General features: G+C 41.2%; 2 protein-coding genes and 1 non-coding gene across 5 annotated transcripts in view; 1 reads left to right on the top strand and 2 right to left on the bottom strand.

Moving 5' to 3' along the window:
* fn1b (fibronectin 1b) overlaps positions 1-7,424 on the top strand; it is a 55,528-nt gene extending 48,104 nt beyond the window's left edge. For 2 of the 3 annotated variants that reach the window (XM_036564048.1, XM_036564046.1), the window contains 7 exons: positions 317-792; positions 1,769-1,907; positions 2,188-2,349; positions 3,080-3,205; positions 3,328-3,434; positions 4,116-4,229; positions 6,507-7,424. In XM_036564048.1, the coding sequence (XP_036419941.1) occupies positions 317-792; positions 1,769-1,907; positions 2,188-2,349; positions 3,080-3,205; positions 3,328-3,434; positions 4,116-4,229; positions 6,507-6,584 (1,202 nt within the window). In that variant the 3' untranslated portion in view covers positions 6,585-7,424. The remainder of the gene's footprint in view (positions 1-316; positions 793-1,768; positions 1,908-2,187; positions 2,350-3,079; positions 3,206-3,327; positions 3,435-4,115; positions 4,230-6,506) is intronic. The other variant, XM_036564047.1, reaches the window with a different exon arrangement.
* A 1,143-nt stretch (positions 7,425-8,567) lies between these two features.
* Positions 8,568-24,924, bottom strand: atic (5-aminoimidazole-4-carboxamide ribonucleotide formyltransferase/IMP cyclohydrolase). Its single transcript, XM_036564049.1, has 15 exons — positions 24,871-24,924; positions 23,826-23,952; positions 22,939-23,082; positions 21,509-21,597; positions 20,667-20,818; positions 16,897-17,053; positions 16,367-16,492; positions 16,054-16,161; positions 14,647-14,732; positions 14,385-14,474; positions 13,593-13,718; positions 12,449-12,541; positions 11,567-11,749; positions 10,816-10,971; positions 8,568-9,413 (listed from the first exon to the last, which is right to left on the bottom strand). The coding sequence occupies exons 1-15, from the start codon at positions 24,884-24,886 to the stop codon at positions 9,294-9,296; spliced, it is 1,773 nt and encodes a 590-aa protein (XP_036419942.1). The 5' UTR covers positions 24,887-24,924; the 3' UTR covers positions 8,568-9,293.
* A 1,745-nt stretch (positions 24,925-26,669) lies between these two features.
* Positions 26,670-26,751, bottom strand: trnas-cga. Its single transcript has one exon. It is a non-coding gene; the product is annotated as a tRNA-Ser (tRNA).
* Between the last annotated feature and the right edge of the window lie 177 nt (positions 26,752-26,928).

Consider the following 26,928-nt stretch of genomic DNA (forward strand, 5'->3'; position numbering starts at 1 on the left):
TGATCTGAAAGCTTAGTTTAAATGCAGAAAATTTATTTCTTAGACAAATATAAACAGCAAACTTGATCCCTGTGTAAGAATTTAGAATTTTAGAACAAACTACATTATAGCAAACATGGGGCGACTTCTTTTGAGGGGTACTGCACTGTCTGTTACTCTCAGGATAAGCACACATTTTATAAAATTCCAAAAGAATAAAGCCATCTCTCCTCGGCTGGACCTTTACTCCCCCTTCTGGCCATTAGGCGCTACTGCAGCTCCTGCAGTCTCCTCTCTCTCTTTACTGCTTTGCTGCTAACCGCTCTCTCCCGCTCAGAGGACTCTTCGCTGCTTCTGCCCACCCTTCCGCGCCTCGGCACCCATGACCGCTTGGATGTGCCCGAGGTGGATATTGATGACAACCGGGTGCACGTGGCGGGCCCCACGGCCCCACCGAGGGAGGCCGAGCGCGGCCAGCATGTGGAGTACACCGAGTTTAACAATCATCCAGACCAGCCCAGCACACCACACGGGGGCTACCAGCCCACCCGGATCCGCCCCCACGTCCCCAGCGTCGGGGAGAGCCTGGTGTATGTTCCCCATGCGGGGCCGGACGGGGTGCGGGTGCCTGTGGTGGTGCAGGTTAGTGAGAGGCCCGGCCATAGCCTGCCTTTCGATTTTCCAGGCAACCAGACGGGCACGCCGCAGGAGGCCCAGACCCAGACCACCATCTCCTGGCAACCATACCAGCAGAGCACCGCCTACCTGGTGTCCTGCCACCCCATCACACATGGGGACGAGAAGATGTTCCAGGTGAGTGGAACTCAGTCAGTGTGGGGGCAGCCTTTGTTGTGCCGCATGAACACATGAACTTCTTCAGAGGTTCCTGATTGGCTGGATCAGATGCATTAGTGTTGGGTAAGATCTCCAGGAGGAGGGTTGGAGACCACTGCCTTAGCAGATGTTCCAGTAGCTGCACATACAGCTGCAAATACACAGATTTACAATGGATGTAAACAGAGTGATTCAGAGTGGTTTGGTGTGAAATGGATCAGATTTCTTTACAGTGGTGATAATAGGAACCAGGGGTTGCCATGACTACAACACAGATATAGACATTTCATTTACTATCCAAAACCACCAGTGAACCTACACGAGTCTTCTGAGCTTTTATATATGAAGACGGTAAAATAGTGGAAAATCTGAAAATAAGATTTCTCTAGGGACTATTTGGCCTTATAACACCTGGCATAAACCTCACTGCCATGAAAATATTAAAAAGAAAACATTGTAGGCCAAATATTTTGTCTCCAAACTATTGTAAAACAATATCTCAGACATCAGGCAGTGAATTCATAACCATTACATGTAATAATTTGCTGCAAGGGAGCCTTAAGAGGTGGACATCTGGTTCCTATCACCACCACTGTAACTTCACACCAAACCACTCAGAATTAAATTTTATTAAAGCAGAAATAAATTAAATTTACAAGTTTGCTTCTTTAGTTTTGCATATAAGTTACAAAGCTAATGTAGCTAACAAGTAATGGAAGCTTATACCCCACCAATTAGCATCATGCACACTGCACACACAAATCATCGCAGACTTGTCTCAAACAGTGTGGAGTTGTTAAATAATCTCTAATAGTGTTGTTTATACGGTTACTGACACTGTATGACACACTGGTAAACGTGGACTGACGGACAGTTCTCTACCAGATAATGCTAACATATTCATACATGTAAAATCCAGTGGGGAACACAAATATGACCTGTTACTTTATTATAGATGCGTCTTCCCTCGACCTCCACCAGCGCCACGCTGATCGGCCTCACGTCCGGAGCCTCATACAACGTTATCGTGGAGGCCCTGAAGGGGGCGCTGAAGCACAAAATCCTGGAAGAGATCATCACAGCGGGCAACACAGGTACGAACAGAAACATCTCAATAAAGGACCTGCTTTTCCAAATAAGGCCTGTTGCCCTTTATACTGTGTGTAAATTTCCTGATGAATGGACCAAAAGAATGACTTTAAAAACGTCTGGTTCCATTGACTTCCATTAAAAGTAAAGGGCACTAGCATGTGCTGTTGTTTTGTTTCTATATTGTATTATAGTTTTATATACAATCCTATATTGATGTCATTTATTATTGTTTTGTTTTAATGTGTATCATATTATTTCCACTCCTCTCTCCATACACATCAGTCCCAGAGGGCGTTTCACCCAGCAAGGATGCCTGCTACGACACGTTCACCGCTACCTACCACAACGTCGGGGAGGAGTGGGAGCGCATGTCCGAGACCGGCTTCAAACTCTGGTGCAGATGCCTCGGCCTGGGCAGCGGTCACTTCAGATGTGACTCTTCCAGTACGTAACGCCACAGACTCAACCTGACCATCGTAAAGCTGTGAAGCTAATGGAGCTTTAGCCCTACAGGCTGATTAAAGGCTAATCTAGCTGAAAGTGCTTTGTAGACGCCTCCTCCTCCAGCATTTCTGCTGGTGTTGTTATGAAGTTTGTCCCTCTTTAATGCAGTAACTGTCTCTACTCTTCTGGAAAGGCTTCACACTAGATGTTGGAACATTGCTGTGAGGATTTGATGGCAGCCACTAGAGCATTAGTGAGGTCAGGTACTGAGGGTAGATGATGGTTCTTGGATGGAGCTCCATCACTCCAGAGAACACAGTTCCACTGCTCCACAGCCCAATGCTGGGGGGCTTTATACCCCTTTAGCCCTTGCTTGGCACTGGTCATGGTGACCTTAGGCTCATGAGCGTCCCATTCTGTTGGTCAGTGCTTTACCATGGAGATTATACAAGCTGGGTGGGTGGACCTTAAAGTAACCGAATTCAGGATACTTTTGGACAGTGTACTTTTTGGAAATTTAAATGAAATGACCTAGAACTGAATCAAAGTAGCCAGGCTCTTAACATCTAGCCATACAGAAAGTCCGTAGAGGAGTCCCAAGAGTTCCAATGAAACACAGTAGAAACATTAAAGATGTCCTTTGGGTTCTATACATGTCTATTTTACATATTCTAAGTTGTTTACTTGTCAGAACTCCCAGTTTCAAATCCTACCGTTCTCTTTTAAACAGAATGGTGCCATGACAGCGGCAACAACTACCGCATCGGAGAGAAGTGGGACAGACAGGCAGAAAACGGTCAGATGATGAGCTGCACCTGCCTCGGCAACGGCAAGGGAGAGTTCAAATGCGAGCCACGTAAGTCCCGCCCCTTCTCTGGCACCACTGAGCTGCTCAGTTACTTGGTAATTTTGAACTGTGCAAGATCACCGAAATGAAGACGACACAAAAATCTTGTGTTTGTTTGTTTGTGGTTACAGATGCGTCCACATGCTATGACGATGGAAAGACGTACCAGGTCGGAAACCAGTGGCAGAAGGAATATCTGGGAGCCATCTGCACCTGCACCTGCTACGGGGGACAGCAGGTAAGAACGAGCAGAATTTGATGCTAAATTAATCAGAGACCGCAGACAAAACAAAATGACATCACTAAGAACAAATCAGACAAGAAGGCAAATCAGACAAGAAAAAGGTTCACATATTAAAGTTACACTTGTTAGGAATCTCAGATCTTCAGAAACAGGCTTCATGCAGATCCATAATGATTTCATTTCTCTAACTTCTTTGTTTTTTTTTGGTTGATTATACAACAGTTCTGCAAAATAGGTAAAAAAAAGTCAAGCAAAGGGACCCTGAACATTGCATGAGCTTTGCTTTAACATTGGCAAATCCTTCCGCCAAAAAAAAGTAGTGCAGTAAAGTTGGCTCTAGATCGGACATTCGCTGGATTTTTGACTTTCTCTCCTCAATTTCTCATGAAATATAGGTCCAAAAATGATCATATCCACATTTTCTCACCCAGTCAAACTACAACCAAATATATTTTAAAGATGTCCTTCCAGATAGAGCCATTAACCAGTGGCAATATCAGGTTGAGCTCAGCTTTTTCAATAGTTCGGTGCGTCCCAGATGAACTTGAATGTGGTTTTGTTCCAGATATAGATTTGAAAGAAAAAACGTCCCTGACAGCTCATTTCTGAAACTTGAGTGTTTGGGTATAAATATATATCAATGGTTGAGTGTATAACGCGTGTGTTTCTTGTCAGGGTTGGCGCTGTGAGAACTGCAGAAGGCCAGGAGCTGAGGTTGATGCAGGTTTGCTGAAGCCAGTCCGTTCAGACGCCTATAGCCGCTACCACGAGGGCACCGTACGCAAAGTGGTGAGTCTACAGCCCACAAAGGGACAGCAGCAGCCGGGGGGGCAAATCCTACTGACTGGGACAGTTCACACTGCAAATAATGCTATCTTAGCAAATGTAAACACCATAAATGTAATTACTATATCAAACATTTCTCTTTATGAGATTATTGTAAGAATATCATAAATTATAAGACCTGTTTATATACATTTTTATTAGTTTTAATTAATTACTACTTTCATCTAGTGAAAGTCTTCTTCCATTGGCAGATTGTTTTACTTGTTCCGAGAAATAATGAAGCTGAGTTTTCTTGTGTCAAGACACAATGCTTAAAGCAAGTAAAATGATCTGCCAATTGAACACTTTCATAAGAGAGAATTTCTTAAAAACAAGTAAAAATAGTTTAGAAATAAGTTTAATATTCTTACAACAATCTCAGAAAAAGAAATATTAGATATGTTCACTACATTTGAGTTGTTTTCACTTGCTAAGATATCATTTTCTGCAGTGTATTGTATCTAAATCTAACACAAGCAAAAATCACAGGAATGATTTGTTGACAAAAATCTAATTTACAGTCACCCCCTTCGTTACAAATGTAGTCAGTCGGCCAACACATGTTTAGTGTGTATAATCAAAGTCCTTATAGGAAAGTTCTTCACTTGGCAGCCATCTTTGCAACACCGCCGGGCAGTTATTTCCAGCCATACAAGACCAGACTGCTCTCTCTCTCCGTGAGAAGAGACCAAAATACTTGAAACTGAATGTCACAATAGCTTTTAAAAATCATATTTGAAATTTCTGGTAAAATCTGTAGTTTGTAGCGTTTGGTTCAGTAACACACAAAAAAGTGATTTTTCAGGTTGTTTTGGCTAGATCCCCACTGCGAGTGGGGGCTTTCCCCGCTAGCTCTACAGTGTCACCGACCCTTTTCCACTTGTGGTGTTAACCAGCTCTTTTGGCTCTTTTACATGAAGGGAAGGACTTTCTCCGTGACCAGACGCCATGACAAGCATTACAAGCGTTCTCATTCATATTTTATCCAGTGACCGTCTCCTCGTTTATAACGTCTCTGGTATAGTCTGTTTCTTTGGAGCTGTGAGGCTAATGTAGCTAACAACAGTTTTAGTGTGTGAAGGTTGCGTCTTTGGCACTACAAGGCTAATGTAGCTAACAAGACACGTTTAGTGTGTGATGTTTGCTTCTTCAGAGCTGTGAGGCTAATGTAGCTAACAACAGTTTTAGTGTGTGAAGGTTGCGTCTTTGGCGCTACAAGGCTAATGTAGCTAACAAGACGTTTACTTTGCGAGGTTTGCTTCAGTTTTAGCACTGGCGCTACGAGGCTAATGTAGCTAAAGTCATGAAAGCTAACCCACACTGCAAAAAACATGACATCTTGGCGAGTGAAATGATCTTAAATCTAGTCTATGTATAAAAATTTATCAAGTTTTAATCGTTTATTGCTTTGTGTTTTTAGTAAGTCAAATGATCTCATTATATTGGCATATAATTTTACTTGTTGTAAGAAAGATGCTTGTATTATACTAAAATTACTTAAAATGTAAAAATGACTACAAATAAATGAATGTTGTATATTTACAACAGTCTCAAAATGAGGTAATATTAGATTTATTGACTCGATTTAAGATCTGACACTGTATCCATACTATTATCTATAAAAACAAATAGAAGTACATCAAATAGCTAAAAACAGTAGCCAGTCCTCCCAAAGCTTGAAACCACTTAAGCAAGTCTATTAGGGATTACTTAAAGGGGAACTCCACTAACTTTTCAAAATTTCTGTGGTTGAGATGTAATCAGAGTGATTCAGAGTGGTTTGGTGTGAAATGGTTCAGATGTCTTTACAGTGGTGGTGATAGGAACCAGGGGTCGCCATGACTACAACACAGATATAGACATTTTATTTACTATCCAAAACCACCAGTGAACCTACACGAGTTTTATATGCAATGCTGATGATGGGAAAATAGTGGAAAATATGAAAAAAAAGTTTTCTTTTGGGACGATTTTTCCTCACATGTATCCCTCCACCATTAATGGGTTTATAAAAGCTTCTCAGAAATCAGGCAGTGAATTCATAACCATTTCATGTAGTAACTTTCTGTGAAGGAGCTTTTAGAGGGGGACGTCTGGTTCCTATCACCACCACTGTGAACAGTTCTGTAGACTAGACTGTTCCTTTAAGACAATGCTAATCATTATAGTTAGTTATTTAAGGAAAACGAGGGAACACATCTGTCAGATTAAGACTAACTGATCATCTCTATTTTTCCCCAGAACATCCAGTGCCCCATTGAGTGCCTCCGACCGGAGCTTTTGGCTGATGCCGTGGCCAACCCCCACCCCAGAGAGTGACCCAGCCCCCCCTCCAGACCTTCCTTCTAACCCACCCCCTCTCCTTTTAAGTGGGGCTCTGTATGGACATGTGACGTCTGTGAGACCGTACTAACCCCGTAGTGCCTTAAAGCCTTCCTTTTGGTTACCATAATCGCCACCGCCGTCCTACTGCTGCTTCTCAGCCAATCAGAGAGCCCACACGATTCCATAGCGATAGCTTCTGTTCTTCTCATTCACTGTTAGGAATTGTTGAGGCAATTGATTGGCTGTCAGTTTTTTCTTTTTTTATTCTTTACAAAACAAACAAAAAGACCTAAAGAGAAACTAAATTTAACCACAGTGTGACAGACTATGAATTTGAACTGTATGGGAAGAGCTCGTGAAGTGACTGACCATGGCTGTCCATTTGCCTCTGAAGGCAGACTTAAAAATACCCCGCCAGTATTACAAGAAATCAGTGGATAAATCTATTTTTGTAATTGCGTATGAGACAAAAAGAATGAGTCTAAAAATCGAGCACTGTTTTTGTGAGAATGTTGGAGTTTCGCTCCGGTTCATTTGAGGTTCGTACCAGGTTTTATTTAGTCCTTTGTGTTTTTCTCTCTTCTATGGCTCAAGTTTGTTTGAAGCCAGCACTGTTTTTAGATTATGACACTTGATTTTGGTAATTTGATGGAATTTGATTTCATTTCTCTAACTTCTTTAATGTTTTTTTTTGTTTATTTATCCCTTCGTTCCTCAAATGTTTTCTTTCTATCGCGATTAAAAGAGTGTAAAGGTTTTTTTGTACTGTAGGTGCCAAAGTCTTCACTACTGTCAAATTCCCATTTTTGATAAAGTTTTACAAAGAACCTCAAACTGTCTCGTTGTGTGTGTCATTCCGAAAGGAATCCCTACATAACGTTATATACATGTGGCCAAAAGTCACTATTAAGTTCAGGTGTTTTAGCCACATTCATTGCTAATGAAATAGAAATATCTCCATAGACAAACACTGGCAGTAGAATGGGTCATACTGAAGATCTCAATGACTTTAAACGTGGCACTGTAATAGGATGCCACCTCTACCACAAGTCAGTCTGTGAGATTTCGGCCCTGCTAGGTCTACCCCAGACAACTGTAAGCGCTTTCTATTTTTGTGAAAAGAAAACATCAGCTCAGCCATGAAGCGGTAGACCATATCTTATGATGTATCACACACTAGAGTTCCAAATGTTCTCTGGAAGCAACATCAGAACAAGAACTGAGAGTCAGAAACTTAAAGAAATGGTTTTCCATGGCTAAGCAGCCGCACATAAGCCTAAGTTCACTATGCACAATGCCAAACGTCAGCTGGAGTGGTGTAAAGCGCCACCACTGGACTCTGGAGCAGTGAAAACGTTCTCTGAAGTGATGAATTACGCTTCACTATCCGTCAGTCTGAAGGATGAATCTGGGTTTGGGGTATGCCAGGAAAACACTACCTACCGGAATGCATTAGCACCAACAGTAAAGTTTGGTGGAGGAGGGATAATGAGCTGGGTCTGTTCTTCAGGGTTTGGGCCCCTTAGTTCCAGTGAAGGGTGATAATGTTACAGCATAAAAAGACATTTTAGACAAGTATACGCTGCTTTGTGTCAGCAGTTTGGGGAAGAGCCTTTCCTTGCTTTTTCAGCATGACTGAGCCCCGGCGCACAAAGCGAGCTCCGTAAAGACATGGTTTGACGTGTTTAGTGTAGAGGAACACCAGTGGCCTGCACAGAGCCCTGACCTCAACCCCACTCAACACTTTTAGAATGAATCAAAACACTGGCAAGCCAGGTCTCCTTGTCCAACATCAGTGTCAGTCTCACAGATGCTTTCTTGACTGAATGGGCACAAATTCTCACACACTCTCTACTCCATATTATTACCCATGGTTTTGAAATGGGACGTCCGACAAGCTCATACAGGTGTGATATACAGGGTAGATATAATACAGATACTTCCCACTGACATCTTCAATGAACCAAGACGACAAAATCTTTGAAAAACTGTTTATTCCGTCTCTTCAGTTTCAGCCGCGATGGCTCTCGGACACTAGAGGCAGTACAGAGTGGAATGCGGAACAGTGGAACGCAGTGTCAGCTAAAGATCTGTACCATTTAACTCAATCTAAAGGCATTTTGACATCACTCGAAGGTGCTTTACTACAGTAGAAAAAGGGAATGTTCTGAGTAGACGTTAGGGAATGTATCAACACTACATGGACCGAAGTTAGTGCAAGAAAGGCTGTTAGGGAAAGAGCTCCATGGTGGCAGATCTGCCTGTTCTACTCCAAAGAATGTAGTTATGTTAATGCTATGTGGAATCCAATTAGGTGAACATTAAGGGTTAATATGTAGGGCTGCACAATATATTGTTTCAATCGGTTTTGCGATATTGACCTTTGAAATCCTGGTATTGAAGAAGGCTGCAATGTGCAAATGAGCTTTGAACCAACTCAGTGAGTTTTACTGACTGCTGTGATCATCAAAGCATTCGGATGAGCCAGCATTTGTGCTTTAAACCTAACTCAAGCTAGTCTTTAACATCACCACATCAGTTTTAACTACATTGTATTCACATCACCAATGCAAAATTGTTACCGATCTCCATATGGTATCCTGATATGCTTTCGTTTCATGCGGCCCTACTTGGAAAATGTTAAGGAGTTTGGGTCTAGGGTGGGGTCATGGTGGGGTGCTGGTGTAGGACCCCTTTTTTTTTTTAATGGTGGAAAAGGCGCACATTGGTGTGCGCCAGAGTAATGCCCAGCTCGTTACAGGCATTGATGACCACCTCATCAGCAGTGGAGCCAGCAGGGGCAGCAATGTACTCAACACCGCTCTGCAAACACAAAAACAGGAAAGTGAACATCATGAAAATACATTAACTGAGTACAAAGAGCTCTGAAGGCTGCACTCCATATGGGTAACACTTTACTTCAACCTTTGCTACATAACATTGACACAGCTGTGCTGCAAATAGGACATGGAAGAGGTCATATGGTGTTATAAGTTGGCTTGACAAAAAAGCTGTTCTTTGTTATCTTCTTAATATTCTATGCTTTTTGGTACTGTTTTCATGGGTTACGAGCAAAAACCATGAAACTATGAAGGACCGTAGAGCCTATATGGCAATAGTGCGCTTGTGCTTTTAGATCAGATGTACGGTTTTCATACAGCGTTCGTTCAAACATTTTTTCCCCCTAGAGAAAATGAACGGCATGAATGTTGAAAATCAAATGTAACTGCTAAAAATGATGTCACAAAGGACATCTCACACTGACCATCGTAGACATTACATACAGACACACATACTAGCAACCACCTGGGATAACAGCATCAACTTAGGAAGACCCAAGCGACCACCAGGGATAGCATGGCAATGGCCTAAAAACCACCTGGGACAGCAAAGCAATGGCCTAGCAACCACCTGGAATAGCATAACAACAGCCTAGCAACCACCTGGGATCACACAGCAATGGCCTAACAACCACCTGGCCAGTGTAATGGCCTAGCAACATCTTAGCAACCACCTGGAATACCACAGCACATTTCTTGACTGCTAGATCTTCTGATAGTTGGTCCAAGGAGGCCAAAGCTGTCCACCACTTCTACATCTTCAGCACCAAGTTAGCAGTCATGTTAACGTTACTATTAGTTGTCATGACAGATACCAATATTTGATATCATGATGACTAACTAGAGCACACAGATGACATAAGCTGTCATAACACCAAACATTATGACATCTACTATGGACATGTTTATGGCATGGTTTTGTCAATGTTATGTAGCAGCGTTCAAATAAAGTGTTACCCTCATTTTTATAGATAATTTTGTCATACGGTGTCAGAAACCACAAAAGCAAGTCTGAGAGATTTAGGCATTCAGTTTGTATGACACTGATTGGTTGGACATTGTATGACCTGAGATTTTATAATAGGAGGCAGTTCACTGGTTGAAATACGAATGGGAAAAGTTGCAAATGTGTTACGGAAAGAAACTTCAATAAAGAGTCAATCGGTTTGCTGACAAGGGAGAAACAACTGAATAGCTCTGATCGTCACGTGAAATACGGGGGCCAAGCATATAAATCTGATTTTCCACAAAACTGAGGTATTAGGCCTTAATCTACATAAACTTAATATGATTTGGAAGAACAGAAAGAAAAGGGAAGCAGAGATATTTAAAATAAATCAAGTGCGGATCAAAATTGGTGAAAGACAAGACGAGGTGTTTGTTACCCGTTTGGCGCGGTCGACGTTGTCCCTGAAGGGGAAGAAAGCGTCAGAGCTGAGAGCTACAGCCTGCAGAGAGCTCAGCCAGTTCTTCCTCTCAGTCTCCGATAGAGGCTCAGGAACCTCCTCAAACAGAGCCTTCCACACGGCCAGGTCAGGACCCTGATAACAGCAAACACCTCAGCATCAGACTGAAGATCTGAGATCAGCGCCTCCTTTCAATATGGCTGCAACAGAACTGCTCAGGAACTACTACAGATTATACTGTGACGAGATTATTCCATAAAGACACCGGATTATTTAGTAACTACTACAGATTATACTGTGACGAGATTATTCCATAAAGACACCGGATTATTTAGTAACTACTACAGATTATACTGTGACGAGATTATTCCATAAAGACACTGGATTATTTAGTAACTACTACAGATTATAGTGTAACCATAATAGATTATCCTGTAAAGACAGGATTTTATAATAACTACACTGGATTATTCAGTAACAACTATAAATTATTCAGTATCTACTACAGATTATACTGTAACTACAATGGATTATTCAGTAATTACTACAGATTATACTGTAACTACAATAGATTATTCTGTAAAGACACAGGACTAATTAGTAACTACTATGAAAATACTCAGGAAGCTTCATGGACACAAAGAACTGAACTGTGGATGTGGCGACGGGCACTGAGAGCAGCTTTGACTGGGTGAAGAATACGAGACTGTGTTGTTATATTAGAGCGTACCTCTCCGATGGTGCCGCTGACGTACTGGTCGATGGCGTTGGCCATCTCAGCACGTTTGACCCCGGAGCGGAACTTCATGCCCAGCACTCTGGGATGGTGCCGCAGCCACCAGTTGTCAGCTTTATCACCCGCCAGACGAGTGCAGTGGATCCGAGACTGCTGTCCGGCACCGATACCGATCACCTGGCACACAAACACACATTCAGAACTACTTTCTACTGAAATTTACAACAGAAAAAAACATTAATATTTCAACTACGGCAAAAATGTACAAGCAAAGTTTTTCCTTATTCTGTTAATTTACTAACCGTTTTAAATTATCAATACTATTATACTGAAGAGCTTTTGGCCCAAAGGTCTGAGTGCTCACATGGTTTTTCTCAACATAAACCAAAGAAAACACAATCAGTTATTGAAGACATTATGTAAACCCCAAACTTTTGAAGGCCAGTGTATCTGACTAGATCACATCAATCTCAATTATCTTTGCTTTAGACTCTGTAAGAGCCAAACATGAGGCTAACAGTGGTTTTCTACGGCATGGATTCATAACAACCAAGATTGTTTATTAATTAGTTAAAAGGCCCACATCACACATCTTCCCTTGTATTTTAGGACCACTGCGCCCCACAACGACCTCTGTTCTGACCGGCTGTGCTGTATTGTGCTTCAATCAAAAACAGGACTGAAACACTCCTAACTTCAGTGTGAGTGGGTGGGGCTAAACTGCTATAGGCTAACTAGGTGGATATATGCGAATGAGCTGGTTCTCAAGACATCACAAAAATAATGAATTCAAAACAAACTGTTTATGCAGCTTCCTTTCCTTTCTGGACTGGAGTGAACGGTATGCTTGCATTTTATATCAGCTTGTTTGCTTACCTGCCCGTCTTTAGCGTAGCATACAGAGTTGGACTGGGTGTACTTCACAGCAATGCTGGCTACGATGAGGTCACGGAGAGCCCTCTCAGACAGCTAATGACCGACAAACAGGGGAAACAGTGTGAGACGCAATCAACACAAAGCAAAGCCCAGTTAATGATAACACTGCTAACTACGGGGTGTAAATTCATCAGTCAATCAATCTAAAAGATGATGATTCTTGGATTTTGGAAAAGTTTTGGAAAGTTAGAATCTATGATCAAATATAATACAATTAAGTTCTATGCTGTGGTACTACTGGTGGTCGTTAAGGTGTTGCTAGGTTGCTGCTGTGGTATCCCAGGAGGTTGCTATGGTGTTGCTAGGTTATTGCTACTGTATCCCAGGTGGTTGCTGAAGTGTTCCTAGGTCGTTGCTATGGTATCCGAGGTGGTTGCTAAAGCGTTGCTAGGTTGCTGCTATGGTGTCTTAGGTTGTTGCTTAGGTGTTGCTAGACCATTGCTGTGGTGTCTCAGGTGGACCACTACTGTGGTGTTCCAAGTTGTTGCTAAGGTGTTGCTAGATTGCTGCTATAGTGTCCCAGAAGGTGGCTAAAGTGTTTGCAAGGCTGTTGCTACGGTGTCCTAGGTGATTGCAAAAGTGTTTGCTAGGCTGTTGCTATGGTGTCTCAGAAGGTGGCTAAAGTGTTTGCAAGGCTGTTGCTACGGTGTCCCAGGTGATTGCAAAAGTGTTTGCTAGGCTGTTGCTATGGTGTCCCAGGTGGTTGCTAAAGTGTTTGCTAGGCTGTTGCTATGGTGTCCCGGGTGGTTGCTAAAGTGTTTGCTAGGCTGTTGCTATGGTGTCCCAGGTGGTTGCTAAAGTGTTTGCTAGACCATTGCTATGGTATCCCAGGTGGAAGCCAATATGCATGTATATCTGTGCAAGAGATGATTGTGATATAATTTGGGACAGTTTTGTGGCCCAAGATATAAAGCTGTTGAAATTTAAATTTAGAGAGCAGCATAATTGAGCAGAACAGGACTAAGGAAACCATTTAGTTGCTTTGTCAAGTCAACTCAATTCTAAATAATTTAAAAATGATGCACTGAACCATTTCCTAAGGAGACTGACACCCCTACTGAAAAATGCCATGGTTGCAGCGCACCGTTCCCTTGGAGACGATGTTGCTGAAAAGGCCTTTATCAATGACAGCGTTGTTCCTCTTCTGTTTGAGGTGCAGTCCAAACAGCACTCTCACCTCCTGCTCATCGGGCTCGTAATCTGGGTCCATCTGAGAGAGGCACGTTTAAAAGAACGTTACTCAGAAGCTAAAAAGGCTAAGAATGAATGTAATCTTACCACGTTCGACTACGGATGTGCTGAGTAGCTACTGCAGAACATTTATAATGACCAAGATATACACTCATTGTCCACTTCATCAGAAACCCCACCTTGTACTTCCACTGACTGGCCACTTTAATAGAAACACCTACCTTGTTCTTTCACTGACTGGCCAATTTATTAGAAACACCTACCTTGTACTTCCACTAACTGGCCACTTTATTAGAAACACCTACCGTGTACTTCCACTGACTGGCCACTTTATTAGAAACACCTACCTTGTTCTTCCACTGACTGGCCACTTTATTAGAAACACCTACCTTGTTCTTCCACTGACTGGCCACTTTATTCGAAACACCTACCTTGTTCTTCCACTGACTGGCTACTTTATTATTATTTTTCCACCACCCAAAATATCCACAAGAGCATCTCTGTGGTCAGAAACTGACCACTGATGACGAGACAGGATGACCAACACAAACTAAGCTACAGCCTTTAACTGTCCACCACCAGAGTGGATGTTGGGTGCATGTTTAAGAAAAAGAGAATAAAGGTGAATGAGAAGATTCTGAGTGACTGAGCTTGTCTGAAGCACTAGTATGTAAGTACTTGTTACCTGCAGAATGCAGTAGTTGCCGTTCTTCTTCTTGGAGAGAATGCGAAGGGCCTCCTCTTCATAGCCAGGAGCGATTATTCCGTCTGATACCTGAGAGAGCACAGAGAGGAGGGTGAATCCAGAGACATGAGCTGGGCGCTAAGCAGTCGACTGCAGCGTGGAGAACTTGAGAAAAAGGTTGTGATGGTTTTGAATGATAAATGACATAGCCCTCCAGCCTCACTCTCAGCATGAACCCATCACTGCACTGCAGCACACAAACCTCTCTGGAGATGATCTTAGCGGTGGGAACGTCACAGGGGTCAGAGAGAGCGATGAAGTCTCCAAATGAGGACATCCTGTCTGCACCTGACGAACAATACAGACATTTATAACTATTACAAGATTATGATTGGCTGTTAGTGAACTAAACAGGAGTCGACTGACTACACACTCGTTATGTATCTACCTATTTAACTAGTACTACTCAAAAATCTAAAACTAATCTCGCTCTTTGAGACCGAATAGAGGAGGGGGGAAAAAAAATAAAAGCCTGGCATGTCAGTGTTGCTAGGCTACCATTTTGAGTGCCAGTGAATCTAGCAGAACAGCCTACTTCGAAAGAAAAAGCTAATTTGACTGACATGTAAAATGATCACTCAGACTGTTGCTTTAGCATGATGTGTAAATATAAGAGATGGTATATGAGCATCAGCAGAAAACACTGATATCAGAGGTTAAAAAGAATCAATGTGATCCAATCCTGTACCAAACATATGTTCTAAAACGTGTCTGACGCAAATACAACACATGTATATAATGTATAGAACAAACTTCTATCTCCATATTTGGCTTTTATTTACTTAACAATACCGGCTGCCTTTTACACCATGTTAAAATTTCACGATGGGATCAACAATTACTACAAAAAATGACCAAAAAATTCATGTTCCACTTACTTACAATAAAGTTGAGGTTTTTTTTGCTTTTTCTGTAAAATTAGTGTTTTGAAGATCAAATGTTTTGTTGCATCAGAGACCAGATCTATACACACATTTTTTCTGTTAAAATTGTGTTATAATTTGCATATAAATATGTATGAACCAATCACAAAATAAATGGTGAAAATTGCAATTTCATGAGAAACTGAACCATTTCAAATATATACTGATATCCTTCATCAGACCATTATGATTATGATAGGGGCAGGCAATATGACGATATTTTATCATTACTGAGACAAATTATGTAACAATATGCTTTTCTGAGCATATCATGGTTATCATCAGTACTTTAAGGACACTAACTACATGTTTCATAACAAAAATGGCTCAATTAGGCTGTTTAACTAGATTTAATGCAGAGCACTTTATAAAACATAATGCATAGTAATGCATAATAATCACTATAGTTGTTTTTTTCTTTTTCTTCTTCTTATTATTATAGTACTTTTATATGTTGTACTACACGTTCTATTTTGTCTGTTCCACCTTATTAAATCTTACATATCGTGAAAGTATTTTGAAGTATCATGATATATTTTTGCCATATTGCCCACCTCTAGTAACTGCTACACTATAGCTGCATCAGGCTGGTGAAATGCCGCTCGACTGCATTAAAACCTAACAAAATCAGTACTAGAATGGCAGAAAAGTGAAGTCTGACAGTAACGTGTTGGTGTGTGCGGTACCTCTGGCTCTGGCGTAGGCGGTAGCGAGTGGTGTGAGGTCTTTCAGCAGGTCGTGCACCATACACACTTTGGCCTCCTCCTCGCTCAGCGCAACACCGACAGCAGCACCTGCAACAGCGAACCACACTGAGCTAACAGGCTTTAACGGGAATTCCGATCTGGCTGTTGAGATGATTTACATTAAGATATGCAGAGCATATTTACAGTACAAACCTCGTCGGTGAACTATGAGGTTTTGCTACCCGTTTTGTCACATGCCTAGTGTGTGTGTGTGTGTGTGTGTGTGTGTGTGTGTGTGTGTGTGCGCGCTCACCGGCTGGACTGACGTGTTTGAAGGATGTGGCTGCAGGCATTCCCAAAGAGCTCTTCAACTCTCTGACCAACTGCCACGCGTTCAGAGCATCACACAGATTAATAAAGCCTGGAGAACCATTTAGCACTGAGAGAGAGAGAGAGAGAGAGAGAGAGAGAGAGAGAGAGAGAGAGAGAGAGAACCAGAAAATCAACTATTATATTTCTGGAAGTTTGTCAGAGCTGAACAGTCAGATCCAATATTTGATGAATTATTTGATGAATAGATTTCTGATGTTTATTCCAAACAGTACTTAGTTTTTCTGAACAAATTGAAACAGAAAACAAAAAAAAAACATGAAAAAAAAAATCAAAAACACCAAACTTACCACAAAAAAAGCAAAAAAATAAACTAATAACAGAGAAAAACAAACAAACAAAAAAAACACTGTTACATAAACTAAATTAACAAAATAATGAAAAAATTTAACTCACTCCATTTCCACTTAAATAAAACACATCAACACAATATATAAGGTAAATGATACTGACCTGTGAGCGGCAGGGTGGGGCGCAGGGTGTAGATCTGAGCCGGCGCCTGGTGAGGGTTCATGCCGTAGCGGAGCGGCAGCTGAGAAACTCCGCGGCTGTACTCGCGCCGAAAATAATCAGCGATCGCCTCGTCGTACTGAGCCGTGTGAGTGAAAGCCTGCAGAGATCATCACACAAACAGACTACATTAAAATAAATACATTAGAGACGAAAGGTTATAAGGCGGCTACAGCTTCGGTTTACAGAACCACACTTTTGTCCACTTTGAATCAAACCACACGAGCGAGTCTAGCAGAGATTACTCAACAACTTGAAGTGGTTTGATTGTTTAGGCATGCAGGTAGCATCATGCTAACAGATAGCGATAAACTCCAAGACTCAGCTACAGTGCACAACTAAAGAAACACACGTCGTGGCTGATTAACTACACTTGTAATTTCTTTCCCAAACTACAGCAGCATTATTAAAGTTAAACGATGACTAAAATGAAAACCAGCAATGAAAAAAGCATTTGTTAACGATAAAAGAAAAAAAAAAAAAATACAGTTTTCAAAAACATAAAAACTAAATCTGAACAAAAACGAAATAGAATTACTGAGAAAAACCTCTAGATTGAATTTTTCACTGTGTGAATGAGAGTTAAAGTGTTGGGTCTGTAAGAAAAGCTGTTCATTTTATTCGACTCTCATCAAGTACCTGCTACCACAGCGCTTATCATAAAATTAAAAACTAAAATTTAAAATTTAAAAACTAGATTAAAACTATTACTTTTCAGGAAATAAAAACTAAACTCTAACTTTTAACACACTCTTAAAACTCACCGAAACTAAACCGAAATCAAATATCAAAATGAAAAGGCTACGTAAAAACAAAACTGATGAAAATTTCAAAACTTTTACATCAAAGCAAATCCAGATAAAACCGTCAGATGTCACTACTTCTACTCTTTTTGAAGGAGGCTCAAAGTAAACAGAACAGATGTTTTGAAGAAGGAAAAAAAAGCTGAACTTCTCCTCAAAAATGCTAATTAAAAAACAGGCCATTTAATTGTAAACTAACACTGAGTACCTATAAAACAAATAGTGTATGGTTATAATTAGTTAAATACAGGAAAAAATGAAAGAAAAGAGAGAAATACAAACTCTTTGATACCTGTATACTTCATAAAGACCCAAATATGCACAATTTGTTTGCAAAAGTTTGAACTACCCTGTGCAATCTATGTTGTCAATTTTCTAAATGAAATCAGGTTAACAAATCCTCTTAAAAATGAGCAAAAATGCCGCATTATCACAGAATTTCTAAGCACTTCCTAATTATATATATATAAAATACACATATAAAACTTTTGCCCGGTACACATTTTGCTGTTTATTTTCTTGCCAATATGTTAAATTCCACAAATAAACAGTAGTCAGGCATTGAGATCAGGGGCACCCAAACTTCTTTTCCTCCTACTAACCTATAAAAGGTGCAGATTCAAGTTCTCACACTGTCACATTACAGCTTCTCCACTAGAGGTCGCTCACCTCAAAGATCATATGAGGACATGATGAGTCAACACTCTGACAGACACTAAATATCCCACCAAACAACACTGATAAACACCATGACCCTCTCCGTCTGGACTTCGCCCCGCCACTGAGGTCAGCAGGAATCTGGGCCATGACCCAGTGACCACCAATCGGGGCACATTCTCAGTACATCTCCACTCTCATTACAACACACTATTCAAACAACCTGATTAGCAAAGGGTTCAATAATCAATGATGTTTTCAGCCGAGAGAAGATAAGCAGTGCTTTTACTCACTGACTCTGTTGCTTAAGAGTGGAGGTTGAGTGTTTAGAGGGTGGTAATACTGGAGACGCGTATTGCTCAATACCAACCGCAACGATGCTGGTGCAAGTCTGAACACAGCTAAAGGAGCCAAACGGGCCAAACAGGCCAAATGGGCCAAAAGGCAAACCTCTGAAAACTAAACCTTTATTCAGACCTGATAGAAGCACGTCAGATGTGCAAAGTGGCTGGTAAACACAGAAAGCAGATCACAGTTTTGCAGGCTACTAACATGCAGGTTGTGGGCAAAAGAAAAGTAAGGGATACGTTCAATCTTAAGAAAAAAAACATTCAAACATCCAACAGACAGCGCTAACGGTACAACACCGCTGCACGCAGAATTTAAGAATTAGCAAAAAAAGTCTGCAAAGAATGTAAGATGGCAAACAGCTACTGATGCAAAGAATAAAGGTGAGCTGCAAAGCAGAAGCAACAGTCATAGAGTGCTGACCACTCAGACAAAGCCAACTTTTCGCTGTCCTTAAGCAACAAGGACGTGCCTACATTTTTCAACTCAACTACTTGCTACTTGCAGCTGCCGCAAACCTCTTCATAGCTACATAGTGTAGCATCAGTGCTGGTTTATGAGGAGTCTGGCCACTTCCTATTTCCCCCATTATATCAAAAACAGGACTGCCAAACGCCAGAGGGCACCCGCGAGCATGTCCTCAATGAATGGGAGGGAATGAAGCTAAATGGCTTAAAATGAAAAGTTAAAATAGTTTCTAATCACTGAACCAGAACTTTCCTTTAGTTTCAGACAGTAGAAGAATGTATTTCACTAAAAAAAGCAAAGAAACTCAACTGTACGTTTCTTTTTTTCTACAGTAAACGGCAAACAGGTTTTGGGCAGCAGGACGGCAACATTGCTGCTACCGAGTATTGATTGGTTGGCGAGCGGGGCAGCTCATTGGCTGTTCGCACTCACTGACGTCATGAACGTACATGAGGCGCCGTTTTAAACTCCTATAACTCGAGTTTAAAAGCTCTTAAAAATATAACAGCAGCGTTAAAATGTTTTATGCTGTTCAATGTTCAGGAAATGATTGTATTCTTTTATATTAAAAATGTTTAAGCATTTACAAACTATGATTTTGCTCAAATGCTCCATATTAACCCATTCATTTTGGATTCACTCAGGAGCGCCCTCTAGTGTTTGAGAACCCTGGAAGACATTACAGAGTGATAATTCTCCTCTCTACAAGTTCTCTGGTACCATATTAGCAGTTAAAGATTTTAGATTTTGGGGATTTGGAGACCTCTCTGGTGGAGGTGTGTAATTACATGCAACATGCATTTTGTAGTGTGGGTTGTGCTTCAAACCCCTTCCCCAAGAGGATGAATCTGACAAGTGGAAGAGAATCCAACGAGAACTCAAAACGTGGTGAAGAACACATCTTCTGAGGATGTGAGTGAATTATCTACTATTGTCATCATACCTTCATCAGAATAATGCTGACTTTGCATTTGAGACCTGAACATCAAGCCGGCTCTTCGTTTCGAGCCTATGCGTCCGAGATTAATATGTAAAGATATACATTGTGTATATGTATTAGATATAACACTAATCCATGGTACATGTAAGTTCTTCCAAAACAAGCTGATTGAGCTACAGTTACCAAAACCCAATCAATGTATTGAGGCTTACAGTAGACCAGTGTTCACCAACCCTGGTCCTGGAGATCAACCTTCATGTGGGGTCTAGTTCCAACCCCAATCTGCCACACTGGCTCCAGCTAATTAACTTCTTCTGTGCTTTCTGATTGGTTGGATCAGAAGCACTAGTGTCAGGTAAGGGGGAGTCATCATGTTAGATGTATTTTTTAAAGCAAAGCTCTTCAGGACTGTAGATCTCCAGGAAGAGGCTTGGTGACCACTGTGATGGACCATCATTCTGCAAGAGCTTCACTCCTATGACGTTTGTTAAGTTCACCTTAAGAGCAAGAGTCTTGCGGGTATCAAGGCTGGTGTCATGGTTGTCAGATGACTCCATCTCCTTGGCGACCAGGTCATAATCGGACGGATCACAGACAATGGTCACTCGGGCGTGGTTTTTAGCTGCGGCGCGGAGGAGGGTGACGCCACCTGGACACAACAGGGTTAAATGAGCGCTGACCAATACGCTCCAAAATCTTATCATGGTAGAGTATTATCTTAGTTTTATGTCAATTAAATGTATTATGGTCCTTTCCTTCATAAAAAGCATTTAAAAAATCGCTAGCAGTATGCTGATGTCTTGGTAGCTAGTTAAATTACTGTTCCACCTTAAATGGTGCAGCAGTTCTGCATTCTGGCACCTCAGGCATCAGAACTGCTGTATCATTTAAGATGGAGCGGAAAGATGCAAACAAGAAGGTGGTGACTAGCCGACTTCAGCTTCATATCCCTGAAGAAATAGGGGTGGGTGATAATAGTAATTGCCCCCCCCCCTCTTTGAAGGCATTTGATTCCCTAAACATAACTAAAGACCAGCAGTGAGGAGCTGAACTTTACCCTCCTCTGCGGTCACTGCAGACTGGCAGGGTCGCCTACAGAGCAGCGCCAGTAGCTGTTAATGAAGTAATGCTCTTTTTATTTGAGGGTCCCATTTCAGAGGGGAAAATTTCAACTACTAACTTGTAACTCAGTTCCAAGTGGCAAGGAGAAACTTGAAAATAAGAGCTAGGGAAATAATAAAGAAATGGGATTGGGCCTAAGGCTATAAACAAACCATAATTTCCAGTTTAAAACAAATCAGACATAACTCAAATAATTATGCTTGGTCGTCTTGCTCACCGATGTCAATCTGCTCCACTGCATCAGCCACGGTCACGTTCGGAGTCGCCACAGTCTTCACAAATGGATAGAGGTTACACACAACCACTCTGAAAAGGACAACCAAAGAGAGTCTAGACCTGGAGCACCCAAACGTTTTGTCTCGAAAGGGCTAAGGTGTAACGTGAGTGGAAAGAGAGCCAAAAAGGTAAAACGGTACACGAATAAAGAAGCTATATGAGATCAAAACTAACACTTTTTGGTCCAGTAATTTTGAGAAAGCCCCTAACACTGAAGTGGACGTGGAAGCAAACACGGAGCACAAATTGAAGCCTAATATGTGTGAAATAAAAGACTATAATAAAAGTGCAGTTTAGTAAACGTTGTGGTCGTAGAATCTGGACTCTTTAATTTGATCACAAAACTGTTATTATGCAACATTACAGAAGCTGAAGCTACCTCGCCAGGGGCCATTTGAAACAATGTTTTGCCTGATAAACGAGAACCAAGACATGATTTAACTTGTGCATTTTTCCCCAAAACCTGAAGCTGTTTTGTCTGATGTCTAAATTCCATATAGACGTCCTTTTGTTCAGGCATGATATCTGCATGCATACTATTCCTCTGAAGAGCTTACATGGTCTTGAACCTCAAAGCAAGTCATAAAATGAGACATCAAATTCCATGGTTAAATTCCATATTGTGTTGATTTTCAAAGCGAAAATAAAGTTTCATTACAGAAAACACAGTCCTACACATTTCAGTGCACAAGTACTGTTTATTTGCTGAATTTAACATATTGGGGGAAACATAAAATGTGAGCTGTGCAAAAATTATGGCATATTTTATATTACATTTTTCCCCCCCAGTATGTTAAATTCAGAAATTGTTCCAAATTTCCAAAATGTTATACTTACGTGTGTTCTCTGTAGAGGATGTGTTACTTTATTTCATCTTAAAAAATACAAAAAAAACACAACTTTTGACCAGATTTGACCAGAAGTGCCTAAACTTTTCGTGTACAACTGTATAATCTGGGTCATGTGGCATCCAACAAATAACAAATATAAACATTTCTACTAATAAGCCCTACTTTCAGATTGGTGGACATCAAACGTTATAATAGCCTGTTAAAATCATGTGCAACTCAACCAATCAAATTCTACTACACTCCTCTTTACAGCCAATCAGAGATCTTGAGCCTCGAGTCACAGCAGGATCATCTGAATCTGCAGTGATTAGATACAGCACTTTCTTTCTCATTCTACACATCTCTGAGCTCGAGTTAAGCAAGTTAGCAAATCTAATTAGGCCTCGTGTGACCATCACATGACATTCATTCACCATGTGAAATCTCCAGAGGGACTCTGAACAGGACAGGCAAGAAATGCTGGAAAACGGGTCAGTTTTTTTAAGGAAGAGTCGAGAGTTTGACTGTTTTTCAGTCTCACCTCACAAGACTGAAGCCTAGTTTTTCCATGTCGGCCTGGTCAGATGGCGAGTGTCTGGCCAGAATGCCGCCGTGGACAGCAGGGTGAAGGGTTTTGACCCGTCCGCCAAGCATCTCAGGAAAACCAGTGAGCTCAGAAACATCTCTGAAAAGAACAAAGCAAAGGAAGAGTTAATATTACAGCAGTCACTGTTCATTATTGATCACATTCTCAGTAAAAACCAAATTATAAAACCTGACTTACATGAACAAAACCAAGTCATGAACACTTCAATGGAAAAATAAAAGCTTTTAAACTTCCTCAGATTGTAAAAAACAGAAATATACGTGGCAAAAATGCACAGAAATGAGTGTGTCTATCAGGCTCTATCTTTTACTGTTAAAAGAGTTTTTACTGTTTTCTTGCATTTAATTGTTCCTCTTCATGTTCAGTAACAAAATCTGTGTGGCTTAATGTGGTAAAAATATAATATTTCATATAATCAGTCATAATTACCTTTTACATGACCATTTTAATCGTCTTTTTATCCCTTAGAATTAAACAGGCTGTTTTTGTTTCTGTGCATTTAAAACTGAAATATGTACATGACCTCTGTTCTGATTGGCTGTCTTGTACTGCGGTAGGCTGAAGCACTACATATAACCTGACATAACATGAATGGGCGGAGCTAATCTGCTGCAGGCTGATGTGTGTCAATGTGTTGGCTTTTGTGAATTTAAACCAGGCTGATTATCATGTAAACTACCATCTAATCACTGATGACTCTTTGGGAAGGAACATTTTAATCAACACGTTTATTAAATCGAGTGATCCAGTGTAACAGAATAACCGTGACGGCTCTGGTAGATACTGCGGTCAGTCTTCAGCTCTGCCCATGTGATGCTCACCTGACAGAAAGGCCGGCATCCCGCAGCGCTTTAGCCGTCCCGCCCGACGCCACCAGCTGCAGCCCCACTGACACCAGCCGCTTGGCGAAATCAAGCAGCCCGCTCTTATCCGACACACTGAGGACAGCTGGAGAACAAACACAACAACGAACTAATTAATGAATTAATCGTATATTAAATTAAAGATAGAGTCAGAGACGATAGCTCATCTGCTGCTGCACAGTTTGTGTTGGTCATCCTCTAGTCCTTCATCAGTGGTCACAGGACGCTGCCCACAGGACGCTGTTGGCTGGATATTTTTGGTTGGTGGACTATTCTCAGTCCAGCAGTGACACTGAGGTGTTTAAAAACTCCAGCAGCACTGCTGTGTCTGATCCACTCAGACCAGCGCAACACACACTAACACACCACCACCACGTCAGTGTTACTGCAGTGCTGAGAATGATCCACCACCCAAATAGTACCTGCTCTGTGGTGGTCCTGTGGGGGTCCTGACCACTGAAGAACAGGGGTAAAAGGGGGCTAACAAAGTATGCAGAGAAACAGATGGACTACAGTCTGTAACTGTAGAACTACAGAGTGAGACTATCTGGTCAATGGAGCTGATAAAATGGACAATGAGTGTAAATACAAGGTAGTGGGTTTAATGTTATTGCTGAATAGCAGAATAAGCCCCCCTGTCCTGTAGACCCCCCCTGTCCTGCTCTCTGAAGGCCCATTTTAAGCTCATGAAGGGTTCTGGAAGTGATGAATGGAGAACTACACAACAAACTACTACACTATGGATAAACTACACAAACAACACAAGCTAACTGCACAAGACAGGACACACCGACACACAAGCTAACAGCTACACAGCAGAAACACTTTACCGTGTAAATAAAGCAACTATACACCATTAAAAACTCCATTAACTCTCAGCAACATGGTGTTTTCTGCTGCTACAGAGCTGCAAAATAAACCCCGCCGTTACAAAAAGAGCTTAACTCGCCTAAAAGCGGTAAACTAACCAATTTAAAGTCGAAAATAAAGAAAAGCAGGTTACCGAGTTCAGAGGCCATGCTGCTCACAGACTCAGAGACACAAGAGGGAAAAGCAGGACACGCTGCTACTAATCAAAGCAAAAGTGAGCCAGGTGCACCATGGGAAATGTAGTTTTTTAGCCGTTTAGGCCTTAAACAGAGGCAGGAAGTTGGGGCGGGGCTAGAACTTGTGCTTTTTACATATATTATCACTTCTACACTATTATTTTTACGGTATTGTTCACCTATCTATCACTTTCTCCGTAAATATGCCCCATTTCTCACTGTATCTCTCTCAAAGGTACACAAAATTAATGTGACGAGGTCTTCAGGTTTATTCAAGCGCGTATATCTGTATGTACATATGTTAATGTATAGAAACACAACAGGCTACTAGTGAGTTAAGAAAAGTGGATAAATAGCAGGTCTGTTGAAACTGACGAGTGGGTTTCTAGACTCTGTTCTCGCTGTTGCCACCAGGTGGCGCCAAAAGATCATTTTTTACACTCCCCATTGAAATTCACCCGAACTTTACTATTTTTCTATTATAATTAATTATTATTATAAATCCACCTGATCTGTGCAGGTTTCTCTCTGAACTTTTGGAGGCTCTAACAACATCTTACAGACATGATCATGACCATTTGTATTCAAGGATGAAACAGAAATGATACCTCATTCATTCTGTTAAGAACAGAAGTGAGTTAAAAGGCCAACTGAATAACTTAATGTATAAATAAAACAAAATAAATACCATATAAACTAAATTATAAATACTACATGCTCCTCATAGGGCTTCTTGGTGAATCGAGGGGGCTCTAGGCCTCATAGCGGTTTGGCTCCTAAATATTTTATAGCAGTTACTGATAACAAAACTGACAGTTCCAGTTCTAAAACATGATTGGCTGATCCACTTTTAAAAATACTCAATGAGAGAATAATGAGAGACACACATTATTCATTCTGAAAGATGTTTAAAAGAGGTTTTTTTCAAAATTTCTGCATAATAAATTGGTTGAGATGTAAACAGAGTAAACAGAGAACGCTCTGTTCTAGATAAACTTACAGAGTCAGAATTGTTCACAGTGGTGGTGATAGGAACCAGACGTCCACCTCTAAAAGCCCCCTTACAGAACGTTATTACATGAAATGATTATGAATGCACTGCCTGATGTCTGAGACACTGTTTTATGATAGTTTTGATAAGGCTTTGGCATAATATATATATACATATATATATATATATATATATATATATATATCACATATATATATATAACATCACTGTAACATTACTGCTCATGGCTTCCTGTTTTTAGAATTCATAGTAGTTACTAGAAAATGAACAGTGGTATAAGCAAATGCTGTTCTACGTTCCATTTAAAGACAATACACAGTGTTTTTGTTCTATACTACTGACTCCGCCCACAAAATAAACACTACAAAACACAGCTGGTGCAGAAGCATCTCATACACCGCAGTAATACAGTGTTTAAGTGATATTTTACACCAAGTCACATCATTCTACCCTCTTAAAAGACTTTAGACTTTTCATAGTTAATTATTTTCAGTCGCTGTAATGCAAACCCTGGCCAATAGGGGGAGCAGTGCGGTCAGAGAAACTGTGCAGTGAAGGAGACTAAGAAACGGTGCTGTGAAGTTGGAGATTGGAGTTCCTGCCGAACGCTGTTTCTGGGGGAGGTCACCACCTCTACTCCTGGACCTTACTGCAGAGTCTCCCACATCTGCCCCAGCTTAGTTGTTCTTCATTAGCATGAAAGCTACCGCTAATGCGGTCGACGTTACATGGCATTATAAAGGTCGCTGTGAGCAGGGTTTGAACCTGCGCGGGGAAACCCCATTGGATTTCGAGTCCACCACCTTAACCTCTCGGCCATCACAGCTGGCATGCCATCACTGACAGGCGTGAAGCCTTATGATCTGGTCCCATGTCGATTTTGGTTTTTGGACCCCTATAAATGAGAGGTGATGCCTCGATGTGGAGGTTTCCCCACGCAGGTTCGAACCCTGCTCACAGCGACCTTTATAATGCGTTATAACGCATGCTTTGAAAATGTAGC

This window comes from Colossoma macropomum, unplaced genomic scaffold (assembly GCF_904425465.1).
Source record: "Colossoma macropomum unplaced genomic scaffold, Colossoma_macropomum, whole genome shotgun sequence".
NCBI lineage: Eukaryota > Metazoa > Chordata > Actinopteri > Characiformes > Serrasalmidae > Colossoma > Colossoma macropomum.